Raw genomic sequence first — 26,953 nt, 5'->3', positions numbered from 1 at the left:
ATTGATTTTATGTACTTGTGTGTACACACATTGATTTGAAAAAAATTCCAGCATTCCTTTGTATATATTTGTCACAGTGAAGGGGATCTTAAAAGTTCTGTCCAACTAATATGGAAAGAGTTTACTTTGGTCTTTACTATCCTTAACAAAAGAGATTAATCATCATTTTCTTGGGGAGCCAATTTTATTTTTATCAGAAGGTAGATTTCACACGTTTACCTCCATGCTGATTAGCCGAGGGAGATGTGCTTAAGTGACTGTGTGTGAACATGATGCCCTCTACCCAACTTACCTCAGAAGCTTAAGGTTAAATCAAAGTATTGTCTTGTGTTTATATTGAGCCAAACATAGCTTATATTTAGAACATTATGCTTGGAACATTTTTAGAAAAATACTCTGTTTTGATTATATGGTCCAGGAATTAATCTATTTTTATTTCTTATTGCAGATGGAGTCTGGTGGTACAGTTTTGAGTACCAACTGGTCTGATGTAGGTAAAAGGAAAGTTGAAATCAATCCTCCTGATGATATGGAATGGAAAAAGTACTAAATAAATTAATTTGCTATCACTGTATTGCATATATTCACCTATGCCCATTGTGTATTAATATCGCATTCTTGAATTTTGAACGAGTATCTTTTTGAAAGGTTATACCTCTTTACCTCTTTGTGCTTTAGAAATTATTTTCCTTCCAAGTGTTCTGAAAATCTAATGAAGAATGAAGATCATATTTTAACACTTCTGTCCTTAAGGATTTCAGACATGCTGAAATGGAATGAAGTATCATTTGCTACTAGATAGATTAGTTCTACCTAGTTATGGAAGTGGAAAAATCATTAATGGGACATCTTGGGTTATTGCCTTATTTTTGATGGAGTATTCTGTTAAATAATTAATTAGATTTGGCAACTTTGAGTGAGCATAGATTTTTTCAACTTCCGTGTTACATTGTTTGCTTTTAAAAACTGCTTTTGGATGGAGTTGTAAATACAATTTTTCTATGAAGAAGTTTGGTTTATTTACCTTTTTCTTAAGTTTTGTAATGAGAACTTTGAGAAATTATCACAGGGAATTCCTATTTGGTTATTTTTATGGGACATATTTGTAATTACACTGAGATTTTGGTCCTTACCTTCCAAATTGCCATATAAAACATAGACTCCTGAGTTTAACATGCTGCAAATTTGTCCATATTGAAGGATAATCTGAAATTGGCCAAAGAGTGATTTAGGAAAGCCCAACGCTACTTCTTGCTGGGTTTTTTTTGTTACTGATTTTTGTTTGTTTGTTTGTTGGTTTTGCTTGTTTGGTTTTTTTTTTGCCACATCAGGAGGCTTGAAATTACTGGTATTTTGTTTTGTTGTTTTGTTTTTGTTTTTCTGTATTTTTTTTTCTTTATTAGAATATTTCTCTTCCTGCATCCCCACGATTGCTCTGGTTTCAGTGGTTTAGGGAAGCTGCTGAGAGAGTAAGTAAATTAATAGGTATATATTTAGTATGTACTCTGTTTCTAGAGTAAATACAAAAAGTAAAGACATGATCATTAACTTCAAAGAGCTTATAATCTAGCAGAGAAAATTAACGTTCATGAAAGAATTATGGAATGACTGATTGCTGAACTCATTATAAATACAGTCTTGAGACAGAAGAATAGTGTTTTATGATTAAAATTCTTTGCGTTCTAAGCTGTTGTATAGGCCATTGATGACCTGTAGTCTGACTTTGCTTTTTGACCATAATTGTTGAATTGTTGAGGTTGGTGTCTGTTAGGTTTCACAGCGTGGCAAGGCATTCCTACATCCTCATAGCTGAGGTTAGGGTGAATCAGAGGCAAATCAGCCATTGGTTCAGCCTCCAAAAGAGTGAGAATTCAGTCCCTTCCATCTAGTCGTTTGACCTGAAATGTAGCAGGGTTCATGAGGAAAGTGATGGTGGGGTGATATCTGACTTTACCCAAATCTCTTAAGCCTATTAATGCACCTAGGAGTTGTCACTTGTCCTTCTGCCCATTTAAGGCCACAGACTACTGTTTTTTGGTTCTTCAGCATTAAACGAAGAGGCAAAATGAATTTCTTGCTTATGTGAATTTCTAAAATTTTCTCCTTAAGGAAATTAGGTAGTGGTTTTAGTATTCTGTATGTCACAGTTTCTCAGTACCATTTGCCCTAAGGGATGGTAGGGAGGCCAGTGCTACAGATATGATAAGTTGGGCATACAGCATTACACTAGAGACAAGAATCCTAGCTTCAGCAAATCTCTGCCAGTAATTAGCTTTATAATCTTCAGCAGGTTTAGCCTTTCTATGTCTTAGTTCCTTTATTTGTAAATAATCTTTAGGGCCTTAGAGTTAAAAGTCCCATGATTCTACATAAGAAACATTTTTATTGCTTAAGAGCAGCTTTTTTCTTTCTTAGGAATGACCTGATTGTAATAGAAGTTGATTTAAAAAAAATTCTAGTACTAGTTTCTTCTACTTTACAAGGATACATTATATCTAAAGTATGTTTATCTGTTGGCTAGATATGCTTAATGTTTGGGATTCAGGATTTTGCTGAGCCAAATGGAGTTCCTAATATACATGACTATAAATGGACCTGGTCCAAGTACAACAAATTTATGGGTAAAGAAGGGACTTATGAGAAGTAGATTAGACTGCTGCCTTAACGTACGTCTCTGAAGTACTGCTTCTCTTTCAGCCTTCTAGATAACGAGAATTTTTAAGTCTCCAGAAAGTTAAAAAAACAAACAAAACAAAAAAACAAACAACCATCATTTCAATTAAGAGCCTCTTTATCCTTATTCTCTATATTCTCAGGTATTAATTGCTCTCTCTTTCTTGACTTCCATTTTCAGTTCTTAAATTTTGGTTTTCTTAGTGTTCTGGTTAGCCTTATGTTTCTTCAGAAGGTACATTTTTTTTCTCTTGCTATTTATTATTTTCGTTTTTAAGGCTTAGTCCTGGAGTACATTTTTTTCTTCATCTTAACTTTTTCATCTATTCTCCTGATTTTTGTAATCATCTGCACCTTGATGACTTCCCAGAATTCTCACACTATCTTCAAAGAATTTTGAACAGGATAATCTGCTTCTTTGAACTCATCCATCAAGTAATCGCTTCAGATGGCTCTACAGGGTCAATTTTGATAATTTTCTGTCATGTGTCCTAACCCATTCAGAGTTGGTTGCCAGCTATAACAAAGTTCAGTCATCAGCATTGGCAGTTACGGGCCAGTTTAAAAAATAATTGGTTTTCTCTGTCTTTATATGGAATGGAGAGAAAGGATGGTTTGCATTGAAAACTACATTTTTAAAAATATTTCATCTCTTAGATTTGTGATAGTCACTAACTTCAGAACATTGAATGATTGTTGTCTCCCTGAGGCTAACTATAATAGAACAAGGGAGAAAATTGGATTGTCTTATAAATATATTTATAAATTTATATCTATAAATTTTATAAATTTCAAATATTTAAAGTGGGGGTGTGTCAATACATTAATATAAATAGGTAGAGATTTTAATTTAGTTCAGTACTTAAATATTGTTTGGCTACCCTGACCCATTTTACTTTTCTTTTTTCTTCCCCAGTTATCTACATATCAGAATAGGTAATTGATCTCTGAGATCTCGCACTGATTCAGAGCAGTATTGCCTATTAATTTACCATCTGATCTGCCTAATGCACTTTAATTTTATTGGGATCTTCCTTGTCCAAATTAGTGTGCATCTCTCTGACTTGTAGCTATTACTGACATTTCCAAAAATATTCAGAAAATTTCTGGGTGAGTGATTGCTTGTGAGAGCTACTTTTCTTTTTAACCAGCTCTAAAGAATTTACCTTTAGACATTCATACCTGTTACTGTATAGTCTCGTAAGAATATGGATTTCAGTTATCTGCAGCTCGGAGGAACCAAGGAGAGGAGATGATAAAAGCTTAAAAGGACAAAATAATGGTGTCTGCGCCAGAAAGAGTTAAGTTGTTCTAAATGAGAGAGCGTCAGCATTGATCTGGTTTCCCTTGTCTCCAACTATGCATATTCTATTGTAGGGTCATTTTAAACCAAGGGATTTGATTTTGGAAATGTCTGGGAACTTGTGGGTAAATTGGAAATACTGATCTACTCACAAATGTTACTGTTTGGGACCATCCTTGTGATTTGCTTCTGAAATGAACTCTTAGCCTTTTTTCCTACCTCAGTAAACTTGCCCCCCAAATCAAGCTAAAATCCTATACATTGCTAATCCATTAGGGCAATAACAGTGGTAGCTATTCTGTACTAGTACATTTTATGGGCCAGGTGTCACTAAGTGCCATATATACACTACCTCATATATAACAGCCTTGTGAAGTAGTGATAGCATCGTATTAGAGATTAGAGAAATGAGGCCAAAGTTAAGTTCTTTGCCCAAATTTACTCCACTGATAAGTGATACACAGCTGGGATTTGAACCCAAGCCTGTCAGATTCCAGTGCCATGCTGTAACTCCCCCTTGAGGTTTATGAGTTGGGTGTACAATGATTTTTATTAACTACCTATCTGACAATGAAGCCGAAAACATATAAGTTAAATTATCTAATTCTGCTTGTATGTGGGCTGGGAAGGTATTTTCTTTCTGTCTGTGTTTCTGCCTTTCTTTTCTTCCTTTCTTTCTGAGAGAGCAAGTGTGGAATGGGGAGTGGCAGAATCCCAAGGGAGAGAGAGAATCCCAAGCCAGCTCCATGCCCAGTACAGAGCCCAACGTGAGGCTCATTTCCACAACCCCAAGATCATGACCTAAGCTGAAATCAAGTGTTGAACGCTCAGCCGACTGAGCCACCCAGGTACCCCTGGAAAAGCTATATTCATAAATGTCAGAATATTATCAGTTTCTTAAGTAGGAAAACTTATTAGGAATCCAAACCTCTTGCTTCTTATAGAAGGTAATATAAGCAAGTTATCTTGGTTTGTGTTGAAGATGCTGTGTTTTTTTTTAAATCCGGGTAATTACAGAGAAACAAGATACCCTTAACAACTGATGCAGGGATAAGAAGACTGGCACATCATGCTGATCAAATTCTTAGGATAATAATAGTATCTACCTCATGAGCTGTTAGGAGTTAAATGAGTTGTTTCTTTTAATCCAGAAGGCTCTAAAACCGAAATTTGTGTGTGAACTTATAGTATGAAGTCGTATTTTGCCATGGAAATACTAATATGTTTAATTACAGAATGCTAGCACAGATCCTGCTGATGTTAAAAAAATAAATGATATATCTGTATTGTATTCTAAAACCCAAAATTCTGAATTGTAGAAGCACATGTGACTCTCCAAGGGTTTTGAAAGAATTATGTACCTGTATATATTTGAAGTGCAAAGAGCCGTGCTTAATGTTACAGAAAATGTCAGATTTTTTTTTAAGATTTTGCTTATTTATTTAGAGAGAGAGAATCTCAAGCAGACTCTCTGTTGAGCATGGAACCTGATGCCAGGGCTCAATCTCACAACCTTGAGATCATAACCTAAGCTGAAATCAAGAGTTGGATGCTTAACCAGCTAAGCCACCCAGGTGCACCCCTGTCAGATTATTTTATATGCATTTAGGCTGAGAGGCTTAAATCCTGTAGAAAGCCGTTTTGTTGTAAGTTAAATTTTATAAGATTCAAGATTCTGTTTGAGGAAAGTATCAGCTAGTTAAAAATTGTTAGTATAATTTTTAAATTTTATACTTTGAAAGCATAAGAGTTTGTAGAAAAAGTCTTTAATTTGAATGAGTACTTATTTTAATTAAGCAGAGCTTAAATATGTAAGTATTAGCGTATTTTAAAAAGATTCATGAAGTGTACTCGTGGCGGAAGATACAAACTATGTGGAATATTAAGGGACTTCTTTTCAGAAATTCTTTGGTTTTAATTCCATTTTAATTTAAATGTCAAAACAGAGTAAAACTGTTAGGATTTATAAAAACAAGGTGCATAATCACACCACTTGTAAACCATGAATTCTGTCCTATTATTTCCATCAGTGTAGAGAAGTTGATGTTTTTATAAGAGTTAAATCATCAATCCTGTTTTCACACCAAAGAATGGGGAGTGTCAATCTTAAAATAGCCAGTTATTTTACCAGCAAGATGAGTTTATTCAGGAATAGCGGAAGAAATGCAATTTAGAACATTCCAACTATGGTAAACCGTAGGCAAGTCCAGGAATGAAGAAGAGGGGCTTGCTTTTACAGAGGAAGGAGGAAGTTGGAGGGGGAGTTTTTGAACAAAAGTTTCTTGGAGGAGAAGATTTCAGGGTTGTGGCAACTTCTCATTGGCTGAGATGTGGTGGTTTCTTGTTGGCTGACCAGGAATCAGCTTTTCTGCATTTAGTGATATTTGTCCCTCAGTGCCAGGAAGGATCTTCCTTGGTTGTCATGTCCCACAGTGGAGAGAAAGTACACAGGTGGGAAACCGTTTAGGCCACATTTGAGTAAAAAGGAAAGGTAGGAGGGAGAACTCAGGCATTTCCGATCTAAGGTCTTTATCTTGTAAGTGTAAGCATGGGAGATCACTCTAAAACATTGAGCTAGAATTGCCCTATTGGACATGTCATTTTTACAAAGGGTGGGTGGCAGTGGGTACAAAGCTATAAGAATTATACAAAGCAGAATTGAAAGTAATAATGACAAGTCCAGTTTGTTCAGTGGTTGTAAACTAGGAGCCCAAACATGAAGTAACCAAATCAGCTGAAGAGATCAAAGGATTGTTAAGTGAAATTTGTTGTAGCAAATGAATGTGCTTATTCCCTAATTTATGCAGTTGGATTTCTATGTCTCCTGAGGAATTTATCCATGTGCAACATGTGGTATTGGCAGTCACATAAACACCTCCTCATCAAGCAAGTACAGTGTCAGGGGCTATACGATTAGCCAAAACTACTCTAGTCAGTGAGTCGAGTGATTGTTGGTGGGCTGCTGTTACCTTGGCAGCACAGCCGGGTAGCTCTCGTGGCGGAGAGATTTCTGATAATGCCATCATTGGCACTTAACTCTGACTAAGGGAGGCTCTCTCTATGTAGGCAAACTGGGAGACCTATGTGCTTCCTGGAAGTTCCCATTTAAGGTGACCACGGAGGCTTAATGGGGTGGACTAGTATTAGGCTTCTCATTTGTTATGAAGAAAAAATGGAAAATAAGTACAGTAAGAGCACATTGCCCTTTCGTTGTCCAGCTGTCAAAATAATAAGTTGCCCAAGCATAGGGGCAATTCGCCGAAACCTCCACATGTAAAGGAGTAGCTGGGATGTGTATATATGACTTTCTCACAGGTATTTAGCATTTATGGACGCATTGGTCAATATAGAGGTGTTTGCATCATTCAGCCAAGACACAATGCTATGTTACATATTGAAAGACCACTGAGATAACATGGATTTGACCGCAAACATGCAAATGGTCTGATTTACGTTGACTGCTCTCTAATATCTTTCATATATGTATTTGATGGATCACATTCTCCCATCCCAGGGTTGGGTCAAACTGAGGCAAGGAATGGTGGTATGTGGATTTAGTATTCCAACTTTATGTAAAAGGGACGTGTGAGACAGTTCAGGCTTAATGGTGGCATCTGGGATTCCTGTAAACTTACTTATAGGGTAAACTAAGGGGGTCACTGCTGTCATGGAGAGATAGTGGTTTCTGATGACAAATCCAGTAATGGGAGCAGCTTACCTCTTTTTCAAGGTATTTGGGAAATGTTGACAAAGGCATTACCCTTCCATGAAAGAGAGGGAGTAGAAAACGTGAGAGTAAGCAAGGGAAAGAAGGCCTGGTCCAGTCATCTCAGGAAAGCTGTCATCTGCTTCAACTCCTGGAAGTCTTTACTTTCAGGTCACCAGTTGGTGCACAGGTCCAGTTGGGGTTTGGTGCTTTCTTTAGATGTCATATATCCAGAAATCTGTTCCTTGGAGTTTTGTGGCTTAAGAATTAGGCCTTTCCAACAGGGTTGAAGCAAGTCTTTCTAGAGATGTCATTTCCAGTAGATTAAATTTCTGAGTTATAAGGAGTGATGCTTGAGGTTTTTGTCGTCCCGGAGCATGCTGTGGAAAGATTGTTCTACTAGAGCTGGTTATTTTCATCAGAAGTAATTAAATCTTTATAGTATTAAATTATATTTCCTTTTCTTAGCGGTAATCAAAGAAGCTGGAGCCATGTGCTTTGGGTGCCCTGAGGTTATCTCAAAGGGTGAGAGTTTCTAGATTCCAAAAGAGGTGTGTTCCTAAAATTTAGAAGGACTAATGGCAGTGCTTTTGGCCTGAGTATTTAAAGGGGTCTCTATAAATCTTGCCAGTGGAGCCTTGATGCCATTAGTGCATTTGATTAGCTGAGGATTGAGGATGATAAGCACAATGAAAGTCTAGTAGAATGGCTTAATGAGCACAGGCCTTTAAAGCCCTTGACCAGTAAATTGAGTTCCCTGGCCACTATGAAGTTCCAAGGGGGTTCCCCAGGTAGGAACAATTTTTTTGAAAAAAGATTTGTTTGAGAAAGAGCATGTGCATGAGTGGGAGTAAGGGCAGAGGGAGAGAGAGAATCTCAAGCAGACTCCCCACTGAGTGTGGAGCCCAACGCAGGGCTCAGTCTCAAGACCCTGAGATCAAGACCTGAGCCAAAATCAAGAGTCAGATGCTCAACCTACTGAGCCACCCAGGCGCCCCCAAGACAAACTTTTCTAATAGTATTTTAGCCATGAAAAAGGCAGTAGCCTGCCTAAAAAGGAAAAGCTTCAGTACAGTGAGAAAACATACAAACCATGACTAAAATGGGTGAGATTGACTGAAATTCATTTGCCAAACTTTGAATAGTCCATTGGGCAATTTAAAGTGTCCAGGAGCAGGGCACCTGGCTGGCTCAGTCGGTTAAGTGTCCAACTCTTGATTTTGGCTCAGGTCGTGATCTCAGGGTCCTGAGATTGAGCTGCGCTTCACGCTGTGCACTGTGTGGAGCTTGCTTAAGAGTCTTTCTCCCCCTCCCCCACTTGCATGACGCTAAAGAAATAAAAGTGTCCAGGAGCAGTACAGCAAATATTCCTTGGGTTGTATTTGGAGCAGGTGGAGCAAGCAAAGGAGGCACTTTTTGTGTCTTTATTGATAATTCCCCACCAGTATTGGTTCACAAAGGCTTACCATTTCATCAGAAGACCAATAATTCAAAATTTCTTTATGATTTTATTTTTATTTATTTAGAAAGAGCGCACGCGCATGGGGAGGGGCAGAGGGAGAGAGACAATCTCAAGCAGAGTGCAGAACCCAACGCAGGGCTCAGTCCCACAACCCTGAGATCATGGCTTGAGCCGAAATCCTGAGTCGGGTGGTTAACCAGCTGAGCCACCCAGGCGCCCCCAGTATGAGAATTTTAAAACTCTAGTATGACTAGGTTTCTGCTCCTTGGCCAAACCAGAGTTGTCTCACTTACTGAACCAACAGTTATTAGATTTCTGATTTTATTTTTCCTTTCTGAGGCCAGTTCTTGAGCATTGCTAGTCAATTTTTCTACATTATCATTTGAGAGAAGCATTACAGAGGTTTCCCAGTACATACAAAATTTGTTTATGCTATACTGTAGACTGTTAAGTGTGTAATTGCAGTATGTCTGAAATAACATATATCTTAATTAAAAAGTACTTTATTGCTGGAGCGCCTTGGTGGCTCAGTTGGTTAGGCGTCTGCCTTTGGCTCGGGTCATGATCCCAGGGTCCTGGGATCAAGCCCTGCATTAGGCTCTCTGCTCCACAGGGAGCCTGCTTCTCCCTCTCCTTCTGCTGCTCCCCCTGCTTGTGCTCTCTCTGGAAAACAAAACAAAACTACTTTATTGCTAAAAACGCTAACCATCTTCTGAGCTTGCTTTTTTTTTTTTTTTCAGTTTTTTTTTTTTATTATATTCAGTTAGCCACTGTATAGTACATCATTAGTTTTTGATGTAGTGTTCAGTGATTCATTAGTTACCATATAACACCCCGTGCTCATCACAACACGTGCCTGCCTTAATACCCATCCACCTGTTACCCCCTCCCCCCCCCCTTTGAAACCCCCGGTCTGTTTCCCGGGGTCCATAGTCTCTCATGGTTCGTCTCCCTCTCGATTTCTCCCCCTTCAGATTTCCCTCCCTTTCCCTATGGTCCTCCATGCTATTGCTTATGTTCCATATATGAGTGAAACCATATGATAATTGTCTTTCTCTGCTTGACTTTCTTCACTTAGCATAATCCCCTCCAGTTCCATCCATGTGGATGCAAATGGTGGGTATTCATCCTTTCTGATGGCTGAATAATATACCATTGTATATAGAAGATATACCATGTATATATATCTTTATCCATTCACCTGTTGAAGGGCATGTCAGCTCTTTCCACAGTTTGGCTGTTGTGGACATTGCTTCTGAGCTTTCAACAAGTCAGTCCTTTTGCTGGTGAAGGGTTTTGCCTCAGTGTTGATGGCTGCTGACTGATTAGGGTGGTTGTTGCAGAAGGTTGTGGCTGTGGCAGTTTCTTGAGACAACAGTGAAGTTTGCCTGTAAATTGACTCTTTCATAAATGATTTCTCTGTAACGTGATGCTGTTAGATAGCATATTACACACAGAACTTCTTTCAGACTTGGAATCAGTCCTTTCAAACCCTGGTGCTGTTTTATCAACTAAATTCACGTGATATTGTGAGTCCCTTGTTGTCATTTCAACAATCTGCCCAGCATCTTCACCAGGAGCAGATTTCATCTCAAGAAGCTACTTTTTTTACTCATCCATCAGTATCTCTTCATCTATCAAAGTTTCATCATGAGATTGTAGCAGTTGTCACATTTTCTGGCTCCACTTCTAATTCTAGCTGTCTTTTTATTTCCACCAAATCTGCAGTTGTTTTCTGCACTGAAGTTTTGAATCACTCAAAGTCATCAATGAGAGTTGGAGGCAACTTCTCCCAAACTCCTGTTAATGGTGATATTTTGACCTCTCTCCATGAATCACAAATGTTCATAGTGGCATCTAAAATGGTGAATCTTTTCTGGAAGGTTTTCAGCTTACTTTACCCAGTTCCATCAAAGGAACCACTATTATGGCAGTTATAGCATTATGATATGAAATTATATTTCTTAAATAATAAGACTTGAAGTTAAAATTATGCCTTGATCTATAAGATGCAGAATGCATGTTGTATAAGTTCTTTATATATTTGGATATTAACCCCTTATCAGATATATCATTTGCAGATATCTTCTCCCATTCAGTAGGTTGCCTTTTCATTTTCTTGATGGTTTCCTTCACTGTGCAAAAGCTTTTTATTTTGATGTAATCCCAGTAATTTATTTTTGCTTTTGTTTCCCTTGCCTGAGGAGACATCTAGAAAAATGTTGCTAAGGCTGATGTCAAAGAGAGCACTGCCTGTGCTTCTTCTAGGAGTTTTATGATTTCAGGTATCATATATAGGTCTTTAATCCATTTTGAGTTTATTTTTGTGTATGCTGTAAGAAAGTAGTGGTCCAGTTTCATTCTTTTGCATTTAGCTGTTCAGTTTTCCTAGTACCATTTATTGAAGAGACTGTCTTCCCTGGTGTTTATTCTTGTTTCTTTTATCATGGATTAATTGATCATAGAAGCATCGGTTAATTTCTGATCTCCCTATTCTGTTCCATTGATATATGTGTCCATTTTTGTGTCAGTACCGTACTGTTTGTACTAATGCAGTTTTGTAGTATATCTTGAAATCTGAGATTGTGGTGTCTTCAGCTTTGTTCTTTTTTTTCAGTAATGCTTTGGCTGCTCAGCATCTTTTGTGGTTCCATACAAATTATAGTGTTGTTTGTTTTAGTTCTGTGGAAAATGCTGTTGGTATTTTGACAGGGATCACATTAAATCTGTAGATTGCTGTGGCTAGTATGGACATTTTAGCAATACTCTTCCAATCCATGAGCATGGTATGTCTTTTCATTTGTATTGTCTTCAATTTTTTCATCAGTATTTCATAGTTCAGAGTACAGGTTTTTCATCTCCGTGGCTTAAGTTTATTCCTAGGTATTTTACTCTTTTTGGTGCAGTTGTAAATGTACTTGCTTCCTTAATTTCGTTTTCTGCTACTTGATTATTAGTGTGTAGAAATGCAGTCAGTTTCTGGGTATTGATTTTGTATTCTGCAACCTTACTGAATTTATTATTCTAATAGTTTCTTGGTGGAGTCTTTAGAGTTTTCTATGTATGTCGTCTACATATAGTGCCAATAACTTCCTTAACCAATTTGGATGACTTTCATTTCATTTTCTTGTTTGATTGCTGTGGCTGGGACTTCCAATACCATGTTGAATAAAAGTGTCAAGAGTGGGCACCACTACCTTGTTCCTGATTTTGGAGGAAAAGCTCTCGGTTTTTCACCATTGTGAATATGATATTAGCTGTGGGCTTTCCATATTTGGCCTTTATTACGTTGAGGTATGTTCTCTTTAAACCCATTTTGTTGAGAACTTTTATCATGAACAGATGTTGAATTTTGACATGTTTTTCTGCATCTGTTGAAATGACCATGTGAATTTTTTGTTTTGTTTTGTTAATGTGGTGTATCCCATTGATTGATTTGCGATTATTGAATCATCCTTGCATCCCTCAAATAAATCTTCCTTGATCGTGGTGCATGATCTTTTTAGTGTATTGTTGAATGCAGTTTGCTAATAACGGTTGAGGATTTTTGCATCTGTATTCAACACAGTTATTGGCCTATAGTTTTTTTTGTAGTGTCTTTGGTTGTGGTATTGGGGTAATGTTAGCCTCATAGGATGAATTTGGAAGTTTTCCTTTTCTGTTTTTTGGAATAGCTTGAGGAGAGTAGGTATTAACTTTTCCTTAAATATTTGGTAGAATTCACCTGTGAGTCTTTCTGGTCCTGGACTTTTATTTGTTGGGGGAGTTTTTGGTTATCAGTTCAGTTTCGTTACTAGTAATTCGTCTATTCAGTTTTTCTGTTTCTTCTTGATTCAGCAGTTTTGGGAGATTTTATGTTTCTAGGAGTTTATCCATTTCTTCTAGGTTGTCCAATTTGTTGGCATATAATTTTTCATAGTATTTTGTAGTTCTTTTTATTCCTGTGGTGGTGTTACCTTTCCTGTTTCATTTTTTATTCTTTTTATTTGGGTCCTCTCTTTTTCTTGATGAGTCTAGCTAAAGGTTTATCAGTTTGATAGGCCGGTGATGGGTATTAAGGAGGGCACATATTGTATGGTGCACTGGGTATTATACACAAATAATGAATCATGGAACACTACATGAAAAACTAAGGATATACTGTATGGTGACTAACATAACATAATAAAAATTATTATTAAAAAAACAAACAATAATAGGCTTATCAGTTTTATCTTCCAAAGAACCGGCTCTTGGTTTTATTGATCTATTGTTTTTTTTTTTTAAATCTCGATTTCATTTGTTTCTGTTCAGATCTTTATTATTTATATTCTTCTACTAACTTTGAGCTTTGTTTTATTCTTTTTCTTTTTTTTTTTTTTAAAGATTTTATTTATTTATTTGACAGAGACAGAAACAGCCAGCGAGAGAGGGAACACAAGCAGGAGGAGTGGGAGAGGAAGAAGCAGGCTCCCAGCGGAGGAGCCTGATGTGGGGCTCGATCCCGGAACGCCGGGATCACGCCCTGAGCCGAAGGCAGGTGCTTAACCGCTGTGCCACCCAGGCGCTCGTTTTATTCTTTTTCTAGTTCCTTTAGGGGTAAGGTTAGATTGTTCGAGATTTTTCTTGTTTCTTGAGGGAGGCCTGCGTTGCCATAACTTTTCCTTTACAACTGCTTTCCCTGTGTCCTAGAGATTTCGGACTTGTGTTTTTATTTTCATTTATCTTTTTTTTTTCTTTAAGATTTATTTATTTAGTTTAGAGAGAGAGGAGGAGGAGGGGAGGGCAGAGGTGGAGAGAGAGAGAGAAGCCCAAGCAGACTCCGCACTGAGTGCAGAGCCCAACAGGGGGCTTGATCTCGTGACCCTGAGATCGACCTGAGCCAAAACCAAGAGTCAGATGCTTTAACCAACTGCACCATCCAGGTGCCCCATTTTCATTTAACTTCATTTATTTTTTTATTTCATCTTTGATTTCTTAGTTGACCCCTTCATTGTTTAGTAGCATGCTGTTTAGTGTGTTCTGTGTACATTTTGGTAAGTTTCAACTTTTTAGTATAGATTTGTGTATATTTTATGATAGTAAATGATAAAATAGGCTAGTAATCATATATATTTTATGCATTCATGACATAGACCTTAATGTTCTTAATTTTTTCAGTATCTCTGGGCTATACAGTTTGTTCATTTTTCAAATTACTGCAAATCCCCCCCAAATTTTCCAGTATATTTATTGAAAAAAAAAATGTGTGTGTGAGTGGACCCACACAGGTCAAGCCTGTGTTGATCAAGGGCCAAATGTACATTGAAGACGTTTTGCTTAGTGTAGCCACCTTCATTAATTATCTTAGCTAGATCTTCCAGGTAGCTTGATCCAGCTTCTACATCTGAGCACTCGGGGCTTCACTTTGCACTTTTATGTTACGTTACTTGTTTCCTTAAATCTCCTGAACCAACCTGTAACTAAACTTTTCTGCAGCTTCCTTACCCTCAGCATTCATAAAATTGAAGAGAGTTGGGGCCTTGCTTTGGATTAGGTTTTGGCTTACGGGATTGTGTGGCTGGTTTGCTCTTCTATCCAGACCACTAAAACTTTCTGCGCATCATCAATAAGGCTGTTTTGCTTTTTCATCATTCGTGTGTTCACTGGAATAGCACTTCTAATTTCCTTCAAGAACTTTTCTATTTTATTCACAGCTTGGCTGACTGGCACAAGAGTCCTAACTTTAAACCTGTCTCAGCTTTCAACATGCCTTCCTCACTAAGTTTAATCATTTCTAGCTTTTCATTTAAAGTAAGACATGTGACTCTTTCACTTGAACACTGAGAGGCCATTGTAGGGATATTTGTCTAATTTCAGTGTTGTTGTGTCTCAGAGAATAGGGAGGACTAAAGAAAAACATATGGGCGGGGACACCTGGGTGGCTCAGTTGGTTAAGTGTCTGCCTTCGGCTCAGGTCATGATCCCAGGGTCCTGGGATCAACTCCCATATCGGGCTCCCTGCTCAGCAGGGAGCCTGCTTCTCCCTCTTCCTCTGCCTGCTGCTCCCCCCGCTTCTGCTCTTTCTGTCAAATTATAAAAATAAGGAGAGAGATGGGTGAATGGCTGGTTGGTGGAGCAGTCAGAACACACATATCAGTTAAGTTCACTGTCTTATATGGGTGTGGTTTGTGGCACCCCCATACTAGAATAGTAATATCAAAATAACTGGTCATGGGTTCCTGGGTGGCCCAGTTGGTTAAGCATCCAACTCTTGATTGCAGCTCAAGTCACGATCTCTGTTGTGAGATCAAGCCCTGCGTCGGGCTCTGCGCTGGGTGTGGACCCTGCTTAAGATTCTGTCTCTTGGGGCACCTGGGTGGCGCAGTCGTTAAGCGTCTGCCTTCAGCTCAGGGCGTGATCCCGGCGTTATGGAATCGGACCCCACATCAGGCTCCTCCACTATGAGCCTGCTTCTTCCTCTCCCACTCCCCCTGCTTGTGTTCCCTCTCTCACTGGCTGTCTCTATCTCTGTCAAATAAATAAATAAAATTAAAAAAAAAAAAAGATTCTCTCTCTTTCCCTCTCCCCTGCTCCCCCTTCCCTTGTTCTTGTGCCCACTCTCTCAAAGAAAAAAAAAAAAAAAAAGATAACCCGTCACAGATTACTCTAACAAATACAATAGTGCAGAACTTTGAAATACTGTGAGAATTTCCAAAATAGAGACACAAAGCGAGCAAATGCTGTTCAAAAATGGAACTAGTAGACTTGCTTGAAGGCGGGATTGCCACAGACCTTCAATTTTTAAAAACACAGGAGCTGTGAGTGCAATAAAACAAGGTACGCCTATATTTGCAGTGTTGCCCTCAGGTAAAATGCAGGCGTGAGCAAGACCATACAGTTCAGCCTGTGGGGCTAAGGTGGCCAGAGGCAAAGGTGTCAGGTCACTAACTTCAACTGAAAGTTGGAAATGCATAGCCAGCACATTATTTACCATTTTCACCTTTTTTTTTTAAAATATTTTATTTATTTATTTGGCAGAGACACAGCCAGCAAGAGAGGGGACACAAGCAGGGGGAGTGGAAGAGGAAGAAGCAGGCTCCCAGCAGAGCAGGGAGCCTGATGCGGGGCTCGATCCCAGGAACCTGGGGTCACACCCTGGGCCAAAGGCAGACGCTTAACAACTGAGCCACCGAGGTGCCCCCCATTTTCACCTTTTAAATAAGTACCATCAGTAAACGATGGAGTCAGTGCTATCCAAAGGAGTTTCCTGTAAGTCTTCATGGAGGGAGTCCATTCATAGTAAGCAGTCATGAGAAGTTTTATCAGTGGAGGAGAGAAGAGTAGCAGGGTGAAGGTTGTTACAGTGAGAAAGATTTATACAGTAGTTTCCGCTCCATCTCTAATCTGCATGGGATGCTTTCCCAGGGCCACCAGTGGTTGCCTGAAACAGCAGATAGTACTGAACCCTATGTATATACTGTGTTTTTTCTATATCTACATACCTGTCATGAAGTTTAAAATATATGAGTTTGGGATGCCTGGGTGACACAGTTAAGTGTCTTACTCTTGGTTTTTGGCTCAGGTTATGATCTCAGAGTCGTGAGATCAAGCCCCGCGTTGTGCTCCATGCTCGCATGGAATCTGTTTCAGATTCTCTCTCCCTCTCCTGCCCCCCGCCCCATGCACTCACTTGCTCTCAAATTTTAAGTAAATCTGTCTTTAAAAATAATAAAATATAGGAGGTTAATGGTAATAAGATTAGAATAGTTACAACAATATGCTGTAATGTTATTCGAGTGTTTTTTTCTCTCTCAAAATACCTTATTGTACTGTACTCCTTCTTGTGATGATGTGAGGTGATAAAATGCCTACATGATGAGATGAGTGGTGTGGGCATTGTGACACAGTGTTAGGCACTGTTGATCTGTGGCAGACTTTCCAATAATAAATCCAGAAGGATAATCATCTGCTTCAGATGGTCCTGGATCATCAAGCCATGACAATGTCAATGATTGGGGGTACTTAAAAGTTGAAGAGTTTTTTTGCCTAAAACTTTTGGAAGAATATTGTCATTGGAATTTGTTGTTTTTCTTTTTAACTATCAGAGTGTTGCTGCAGAGATTGTTATCCTTCAGGGGTCATACAGGTGACTTTAATCCTGTGTTCCATTTGAGGATCATATTCCATAATTTTGTCACTGTGCAATTCAAAACACTTAAGCAGATTTTGCTAATGTCCACATTGCTGGTTGTGCTTTATTTTCTGCTTCAGTTTCTTCATCTTCTTTCTTTGTAGATGACTCCAGTTTTTTCACCTCCTCACTTGTTAACACGTCTAGGTGTTCTTCAGTATGTGCTTCAGCTTATTCATCAAATAGGTCGGCTCGTTCTAATCCACTAATTTATCTTGCTTTGTGAAGGATTTTTTAACTTTTCCATCAATCCCTCAGAAGCCTTTAAAATCACTCATGACTTCACTCCGTAAGCTCTTCCAGCAGTCATGTACAGTTTCTGGTTTTAATTCATTCATTGCAGCTTTTATGAATGTTGTTATATCAGCACTAGTGAATGACTTCCGGCATTGCATTATGTCCAGATTAGGGTCTGCATCAATTGCCGATGGAATGTGATCAAATACAGGGCAGGTGTATGTGGCCTTGACAAACCTAATGATGTGTCCTGGTCAAGGGGCTAAAGCGGTGAGGTTGTATTTGGAGGTACGAGTACAACCTCAACATTTTCATTTCAATAGCAAACAGACTCAGGACAGCCAAGTGCATTGTCTATTATTAATAGGACTTTAAATTCCAACTCTTCCTCTTCTGAGTATTTTTTTCACTTGTGAGATGAAGCATTGGTGGAACCATCCCATAAATTAAATCCCTGTCACCCACGCTTTTCTGATTATGTTACCAGAAGGCAGGCAGATAATTTGTTTTTGTTTTTGCAAGCACACGAGTTCTTTCCTCTGTACACTACACCTGGCCTTATCATATGCCCTGCAGCATTGTCACATAGTATCAGAGTTATTCTGTCCTTCCATGTTTTATGCGGTAATGCCTCTTTTGCACTTCTATTAATGTAGATTCTGTTGGCCATCTTCTTTCAGAAGAGCCCAGTTTCATTGCATTTGCAGACTTGATTTGGATGCTATCTTTTCTCCTTAACCAACTTCTTCAGCTTTGCTAGGAAGTGAAACCACGGGTAAAGGGTACTGCTATATGAGGAGTGGTTAGCGTGAGGATTTCATAGGAGGTGAGGCAACTGACAGGAGTTGAATATGATTAGAATTTAGAATGGCTTCTGAATAGTAACAAGACTAGTAAGGAGGGATCCCACGATTTTTTCTTCAGGGACCTTGACTAAAAGAATGGTGGCAGGAATGGCTCTGAGGCAGAGGGTGGGTGTGCTCTTATGCCACAGGGTCTAGATGTTGGTTGTAATAACCTGTGGGCCAATGGTGTTGCCCATGTTTTGGGGTGAGTACCCCAAGGGCATTCCTCTCTCATTATGCAAAAAGGAAAATGGGAAGTTGATCATCGAGATGTCCAAGGGCAGGGGGATTGGTTAGTCTTTCATTTAAGACTTTAAAGACTAAATTAACTTGGTCTTAACCAAATAATAGGGTCAGGTTTGTTGTTTTTTAGTAAACGTATAGGGATTGGTCCATAAGAAAGATGTTTGGAGTTGATTTTTGAGAGTGGCCAAGAGCGAACCTTGTAATTGGTGCTTAGTTTTGGTTTTCGAGACGTTTAGGATGCCATGACACCTGTTTGGATCTAATCGTAGCCCCTGTTCCAAAATTAGGTGCCCTAAATACCAAACCCGAGTTTGAACGAATTGCAGTTTTTTCCTTGGAGACTGCGTGTCCCTATAAGGCTAAAAGTTTTAACAGGTGGAAAAGCAGAGAAGCAAGTCATCTACATATTGTACTAGGGCAGAGCTTCCAGGAAATTTTATATGATTTTCTAGATCAGTTTTTAAGGCTTGTGAGAAGTACAAAGGACTTTCAGTGGAACTTTGGGGCAGTACCATCTAGGTGTGTTGTCCTTCCCAAGTAAAAGCAAAGAGATAGTAGTGGCTGGTGTTATCCACTGAGCTGCTAGAGAAGACAACCATGGTGAAAATTTTGCTTTCAGCAGGGATGGAGGCCAATAAAGGAAAGAATGGAGAATGTGGAAATTGGGAACTGGATGAAGGATGACTGTACTGTTTATGGCTTGGAGGTCCTGTACAAATCTCCATTTGGCAACCTATTTTTTTTTTTAAACAGGTGAAATAGGGCTGTTGCAGGGACTAGTACAAGGGATAATGAGGCCTCAGGCCTTATAGTCTTCCATTGTGAGCTTAATACCCTGGAGAACCTCCTTATTTATAGGATATTGATTAATTCTAAGGAGAGGCTTTGAGAGATCTGTTTGGACCTTAATAGGAGGCGCACTGTAACACTACGCCAATAACAGTTGAGGGTTTTGCCCATAAGGAGAATGGTAGCTGGTTCAATAGGGACAGATGATCAGTGTCCTTGTACTTAGCTCTAGTGCCATCAGAGATGGAACAAATAAAACATGTTGCAGGATCATGTGGTTCACCTATTTGGCTATTTTGGTTGCTGCTTTCAAATTCTAGAATTATTTCCCCCTTTCAGGAGAAGTTCCAGCATATTTTCTAAGAAATATCAGCCTGATCAATAGGGGCAGAAGAGCTAAGGAGAAAAGGGTGAATATCTCTTGGCCTAAACAAAAGGGAATAGGTTTAGAGGTAGAAACTTCTTGAGTTTTATTGGAGACCCATACTATTTGGACTATTTTAATATTTCAGGTTGGGGGCTATTTAATAACAGTGCAGTTGAGCACCAAGTATAGCTTCATTGTCAATAAGGACAGAGAGACATTCGTTCTCAATCTGGAGAGTGGTTTCTTTGAACTGATTAAGGGGAAGGATTGGGACAACCCCTGTAGTTGCTTGGAGTTCTGACATTGGGGATTGGCAGGGCCCTGGCAAGACTGGTTAGAGGGCTGAAGGTGCCTGGACACTTAAGCTTGCAACAGTCTTCTTCCAGTTGCCTGGCCTTTTATAGTAATGGCAGAGACCAGAAAGGTTGTGTTTTTGTTTAGGGGCCTCCATTTGTTGGAGCTGAAAGTTAAGGATTTTAGTGGTCTTCCTTTTAAATCATCTAGGTTCAAGTGAGCTGGCTTGCTAAATTAACTAAATCTGGAGTGGACGTAGTTTCCTATTCCATCCTGGTCCTTTTAACTAGAAGAAAAAGATCCTGGCAGAGTTAAAGGGTACCCAAGTGAATTCAGTGACTTAAAGGAAGACTGGCATTTTCTTAAAAAACAGTTTGGAGCTGGCTGTCATAATCATGCACGGGTTTATTGGGCTTCTGTGTATAGGCCCAAGTCTTACTCTATTTGACTGTCTCATAAGTATGTTTGAGTCAGATCTATTCTTTGTTATTAAGTCACTATAAATGACCCTTTTCTTCCCCCGTGTGACAGTTGCTTGGGCGAGGGGTTGGGGGTGGTGGCTTCCAACTTTGTATCTGGAGTACCTGGTACATAAGGAATAGGCCCTCAGAATTTATTTGATGATGGATCATTTGCTTATGGTCTTAACGCTGTATAGAATGTCCCTATTTTTTTCCATTTATTCTTTAAGTGTCCCCAGTGAGAATGTCAATGGTCTTAGGAAATGCCCCATTCCATGCCCTATACAGGAATTCTTTGCCACTCCAGCTGTCATGTGGAAGTGCCTTGTTGATGCCTCTTACGGCATCTCTCACAGTCCCTGGTTTTAGGGTCAGCTGCAGTTATCGTTTTTACCTTGTGTGTCGTCCTTAGAGTGTTGTTTTCTTAGCTTTTGATCATTGATGCAGAGCTCTGTGCCTTTCACATAGTAGATAATCAAGTATTGGAACTGCTACTTTTCCCAAACTGGTTTTTTAAAATTAGTTTTTTTATATCCTGCCCTTGAAATTGATCACTTATTCATCAATATAGATAGAATAGTAATTTTTCAGTAGGTTTTTAACCCATGGCCATGAGAGTTAAATCTAATATGTTTTTAATTTACCTGCATTACTAAAGGGAATAGCAGTTACTGTGTAAGTAATCAAAACCAAGGTGATATCCATGTGTTTTTTTGTCTTATTTAATTTTCAGATTTCTTTTTCTTTTGTCCTAATTGTTTTAAAACCAAAATGTATATGTTTTCTTAAAGATGGGACTGAAGTTTACTTTCTAACTGGGTTAGTTATTCTTCCAGAATGACTCCAGAGCCCAGGGAACTTGGGTAGAGTTAAAGAGGCAGAGAGGCCAGAGATTTATAAATCCAGGTATGGAGTTGGTTTGGGCATATGGAAAAGTCTGGAAACCAAGAATGAGTCAAGCAATTTCATTTATAAACATAACCATTTTCTGGCTGCAAAAATTTGAACTACTTGTACATTTTTTTTCTCAAAAACCTCCAAAGAAATTTTGAGATATTGAATACCATATGACCCTCCTTGGTGGGGGTTGCATACATACTTTATATTTTAACAGTGTAAACACCTTTGAAGTCTTTCTGTCAAAAGCTATGTATTTTTTAAGTGGGTTTTCACTTTAATATAGATATTAGAAAAATATAGGTAAGTGAAAAATACATAATTGAAGATGTACCTGTTCGTTAATTCATTGAATGCCAAGTGTGTGCCAGACGCTGTTCTAAGCACTAGGGATACACTGGTGAGGAACCCGGATTCCCTGCCTTTCATGGATCTTTGCTCTTGAGAGAAATAATTAAAACATATGATAAATGATGTTAGTGCTAAGGAAGAAAACTAAGTGAAGAGGACAAATTTGAGATAGAAGATCAAGTAAGAACTCAGCAGGTGCCATTTGAACACAGACTTGAAGGAAGCAAAGGAGGGAACTGTGCAGATACTTGAGAAAGCGCACGCCCTGCAGAAGGAATGGCCGAAGGGAAGGCCTTGATGCAGAAGTGAACAGGGGGTTGAGATTCCTGATGGGGGGAGAAGGGAGAGTGGGGAGGTCTGACGCGGTCGGGCCTTGCAGGGAGTACAGATGAGACGATGGTTGCCAAGCCAGAGCTTGTTCTAGCTGAATATAAAATCCTGTTGTCCTCACTCAAAATTCTCTCAGTTGTCATTCTTTTTGAAAATTTTCTTATTTTTACCAAGTGTGCATACAGTCAAGTTAAATTCACTTTATAAATCTAATAGGGATTGTTGTGGAGTTTTACTCTGTCAATCTGGAAGTGTTGATGTGAATGAATTTCAGTTTGTTACATGACTGAATAGGTATATGGGAAGTCCTCAGTCTCTGTACTCACCTGCCCTTTCCATGTTAAATTACGGTAATATCACATTTTAGTGTAATCTTTGTTCAGCAAACTATTTCTTGTCTGGAATATTAGTTTATAGCGGAATAGATACGGAGTCAAAATTGAATTAAATAAAATGACTGGTTGTGAACAGGGACTTAAGAATAAGTGTGGTATGGGGTTTTATGTTTAATAGAATTGTAAAAATCAGATCAGCAGAGCATGTTTTTATGGCCCATCTGCCAAGACTAGAAATAGCTTTGGTACCTATTACTCCCTTAAACATGTATTTGCATTTCATCCCCTGTCAATATGAGGAGACAAAACAAAGAAAAATGAAATCAGAAGTTTAGAGCTAGAATGAATCTTAAATACTGTCTAGTCCAAACCTTTGGTTTTACAGAAGCCTTTTTTCCAGAGTATACTCATAATATTGTTGGGGTTTTTTTTCATAACAATTCATTAACATAGCTCAGACACATAGCTGGTGATTGAATCAGAATCTAACTCACCTAAAATTTTATTTCCCCTAACATGTACTGACTTTCTGACAGTTGCCCCAAATATCAGGCAACTCAAAATTATAGCATTAGATATTCTGTATAATATATAGCATGGTGGTTCTCAGTGGGGAATAACCCTCACCTGGGAAGCTTGTTTTTTAATATGTAGGCTTTCTCAGGTTCTCTCCTGAGATTTTGAATCTGTAGGTTTGGAATAGGGCTGGGAAAAATCCATGTTTTTAATGACCTGGTGATTTTGAAGTGTGAAGGGCACTGCCCTTAAGAAACACTCATTTCAAGGGGGTAGAGGAGAGACCAAAGAAGTGATATTAGAACTTAATGTTCTCTAATGCCTTATTTCCTATAAATTTCAGCTGCTTGGGGGCTTGTTCCTTTGTAGAATTTGTTTCCCTCTTACATGGATGTAAAGGCAGAGGAGAGGCGCTCAATGACTATTTTTGTTCCTCTGTCATTATTAGAACCTTAAGGTCATTATGATAAACTCATTGAATCTGTATAACTGTGGTATTGCACATGATGAAAAGAAATCTGTTTCGAAGTGAAACAAATAGAGAATATTTGGATAAGATGCTAGCTTATCACTGCTGAGATATTAAAATCGAGCAGAGAATATTAGAAAACTCAGTATTCATGGAGAGCCATGGCATAATACTGGTGTATAATGAGGCATTATTTCTTCTTTAGCAACTGGAATGTTCTCAGATACTTGCTGTCTGATTATGCATAGGTGCTAAGTGAATATTAAAAATTACGGGGCTGGTTGAGTAGGTCGAGTATCATGTGTGTTAGGTTGAGTATCATATATCCTGTGGAGATCTTCTTTACTGTGCTAACTCAGTAACAGGCAGGAATACGGTTTTAATTGAAAAGAAAGCACTTGCCTTAAAAAGCATTATGTTCCGCTAAAGGAAAGTTCATGCTTGAGTAGTTTATTCCAGATCTTTGGCTATGTCAGTATAAAGTGGACTCTTTATATAAAAATGGATAATAGTCTAGGTTAATGGAATATATAACAGTTGAAAAGAGAACTTCTTGCAATGAAATAATCCACACCTTGGAACTCTGAAAGACAGAAAGCCACCAAAATCATGTTTGGGTTTTTTTGTGGGTTTGTTTTTTGTTTTTTTAAGTATTTGGAAGTAAATTTACAAATACAGTTCTAGTTTTAAAAAAGTAGATAGAGGTTATTTCAAGCTGTCTCATTGTTATTCAGATTTTTGTAGCCATCTGAGAAAAAAGGTTGAATTTTCTGGGTTTCTAATTCAATTGTAGGAATTTGATGTGAAGAGAATTTTTGTAAAGGAGCAGGCACAGAGAACAGGACTATGACAAGAACATCTGTAAAGTTCTTACTAAGCTTATACAGAGAATTTAGTGGGGAATACCTCTTAAACAGTTTATAGTAAATTTGGTGTTTTAATCTAAGGACTTAGTTATAGCTTCGTGGGTATACTATTTCCAGTCCCATTACTGATTTTTTATCACTCTGGTGATAACGTGTACCCTAATAATGACTGACTCCTATATATTTGATTTTAAGAACTATTAAGACATGAAAAAGATTCAGTAAGCCTAAAACCAGCTATTTGCTAGGTTTAGGTTATCCATGCAATAAATGTATATATAAATGTACTTACCTTTACGAGGTAAGTACCTAAAAACTGTATGGAAATTGATTACTTTTGAATGTAACAGTTTAAATAAAATCTGTAGTGATTCCTTTTATTGTTAAAAATCAGGCAACACTAACTTAACCTGTTCGTAAATTTGATTCTGAATATTATATTGGGCTTTTTCAACGTGTAACCTATATATGCATATAGGTGTGAGCATGCATATATGTACAAAAGCCCTTCAGAAGGAGTTCACCTTCCTTCTATAAACACCAAAACTCAACTGTGCCTGTAAAATGTTTTTGCTAACGTTTGCATCATTGACTCAAATTTACACCTTCATGTTTCAGATATGCTACTAGGACTATCTATGCATGTAGACTTTTGTCAGCTCCCTCTTCCCCCCTCAATAAGGCAGTTAAATCTAAAAAATATTGTGACCCTTTCTATAAAATGTTCGTAAAACATCCAGCATATTCAGCTTATACAGAAATTAATTTATCACCTCCACACAAGGAATTTCTGTTTTGTAAGAATGCAGCTTGTATTTCAGAGTGCAATAAAATCTGGTGTAAGAAATAAACTGTTGAGTGGGTTAAGTGATTATTCTGAATGTATTTACTTTTCTAGTGTCATTTATTTGAGGTGGTGGTGGAAGGAGGTATAAGGATGAGGTTTTGACAAGTTTTTAAAATGGCAGTGGACGTATGTTGGCATATTTTAGTGAGATATGTTAATATAACATAGAAACTACTGGAACCCGGCATGACCATTCTTCATTTTCTTTGTGCTTTTGCAGCAGCAACTATCACATCTAAGGCTGTATAGGAGCCCTTCCAGTCTGAGTCAGATGAGGACTTTGAAAATTAACCTGTGATGTCCATAGGATTGGTTTATAGAATTGCTGAAAATTACATGAGTACCCATAAAATAAAAAAATATCTCACATATATAATATATACATACACAGTACACACACGCAGTTAAGATTCAGCACAGCAAACTGGGCTACATTTTAGATTGGCCTGGTTAAAGGTAACCCAGGTATTAGTACCAATTTGTGAAAAGTTTATATTCTGCAGTGTCTTCTTTTACTAAATGTCCTTCCTTTGTACACTTGATTCTTCTCTTTCAAAATAGGCCTTTAGTTTTCTTCCTTGAACATAATTTGAGTCTGTCATTTCTACCCTTAACCCAACCTTGAATCTCCCCTTTGCCCTTAAAACATCAATATTTTTTTCTATTAAATTGACTTCCTTGGGTATTTTGTGACTTATAACACAACATAACTCTATTATTAATTATGAAGGGAATTATTCACTTCCCACATTTCTGTTTAATTATGGTACTTTGAAAAAGGAGCACCTTTTCAAGAGACAGCCTTCCTTCCCAAGACACACTTTGCTCCTTACAAAGTCTGGCACCTGCTCCGTTCTCTCGAGGAAAGCTACCAGGGTTGGTCCATCTAAAAATGGAGACTTAACCAGCTCCCTCCGTGCCAGCAACCTTTCATTGGTTTCCTATTCCTTATCGTCCAAATAAATACATTCAAAGTTAACATGCAATATAAGATACTTTCTATTTACATTTCCATCTTAATATGTTCTACCTCAACCAGAATGCTCTGTTTGCCTGATTATATCGTGCATCTTCACACCCCTGACTTTACTGAACTCCTCCATCTGCTTGGAATGCCCTTCCTCTGTCACCTTTACCTGGCTAACTCCTGTTCATCCTTGAAGACCTAGCAAAGGCATTCTCTGCCTCCAAGAAGCCCAATGTGCCCATCTTTGTCAAGGCGTTTTGTGTACTGAGTCCTGATTATCTTTGTCTGTCATGAGACCAGAAGCTCTTCTGGGCTGGGATCACTGAGTCTTTTTGGTGTTTTTTTTTTTTTTTTCCTTTTTATTTAATTGTAGAATTAAGTACAGGTTGCTGCATAGTGAGGTTGGAGATGGTAGGCAGAGCCATTGACACGTATTTGCTTAGTTAATAGAGTAACAACTATTTTAAAGACTAAACATGTAAAATTCCTATCTGTGCCAGAAGTAGCTGCTGCCTGAGAACAGTGTGACCATTCAACGTATAATTCTGCATGTCTCTTTCCTTCATATCTTTTTCATGCAGAGACCTAACTTACTGTATATTCCAGTAAATGCAGACATACGAATGTTCATCTGATAACCAGGTTTAAGAAACTGTAAGATTTTACCAACTTAAATTGGCAAACACTAGAGGTACAGTAATAAGGTTTATTTAGAATATGGGACTGTAGTGAGATGGTATCAAGACCTTTCTGTCATCTCTCTGAATCATTGTACTGTTTTGGAAAACTTTTTTTTTTTTCCTTAAGAAAGTTCTTTGTCTCTCAGACTGTGGGATTCAA

At 38.3% G+C, this 26,953-nt stretch overlaps 1 protein-coding gene across 1 annotated transcript in view; it reads left to right on the top strand.

Annotated features, from left to right (window-relative positions):
- The window catches only part of SUGT1 (SGT1 homolog, MIS12 kinetochore complex assembly cochaperone), a 64,489-nt gene extending 39,339 nt beyond the window's left edge, over positions 1 to 25,150 (top strand). The window contains exon 13 of the mRNA XM_026493368.4: positions 449 to 25,150. Within this exon, the coding sequence (XP_026349153.1) occupies positions 449 to 550 (102 nt within the window). The 3' untranslated portion in view covers positions 551 to 25,150. The remainder of the gene's footprint in view (positions 1 to 448) is intronic.
- Positions 25,151 to 26,953: the final 1,803 nt, after the last annotated feature.

This window comes from Ursus arctos, unplaced genomic scaffold (assembly GCF_023065955.2).
Source record: "Ursus arctos isolate Adak ecotype North America unplaced genomic scaffold, UrsArc2.0 scaffold_10, whole genome shotgun sequence".
Classification (NCBI taxonomy): domain Eukaryota; kingdom Metazoa; phylum Chordata; class Mammalia; order Carnivora; family Ursidae; genus Ursus; species Ursus arctos.
The sequence above is the reverse complement of the archived record's forward strand: the minus strand, read 5'-3'. Positions and strand labels throughout refer to the sequence as shown.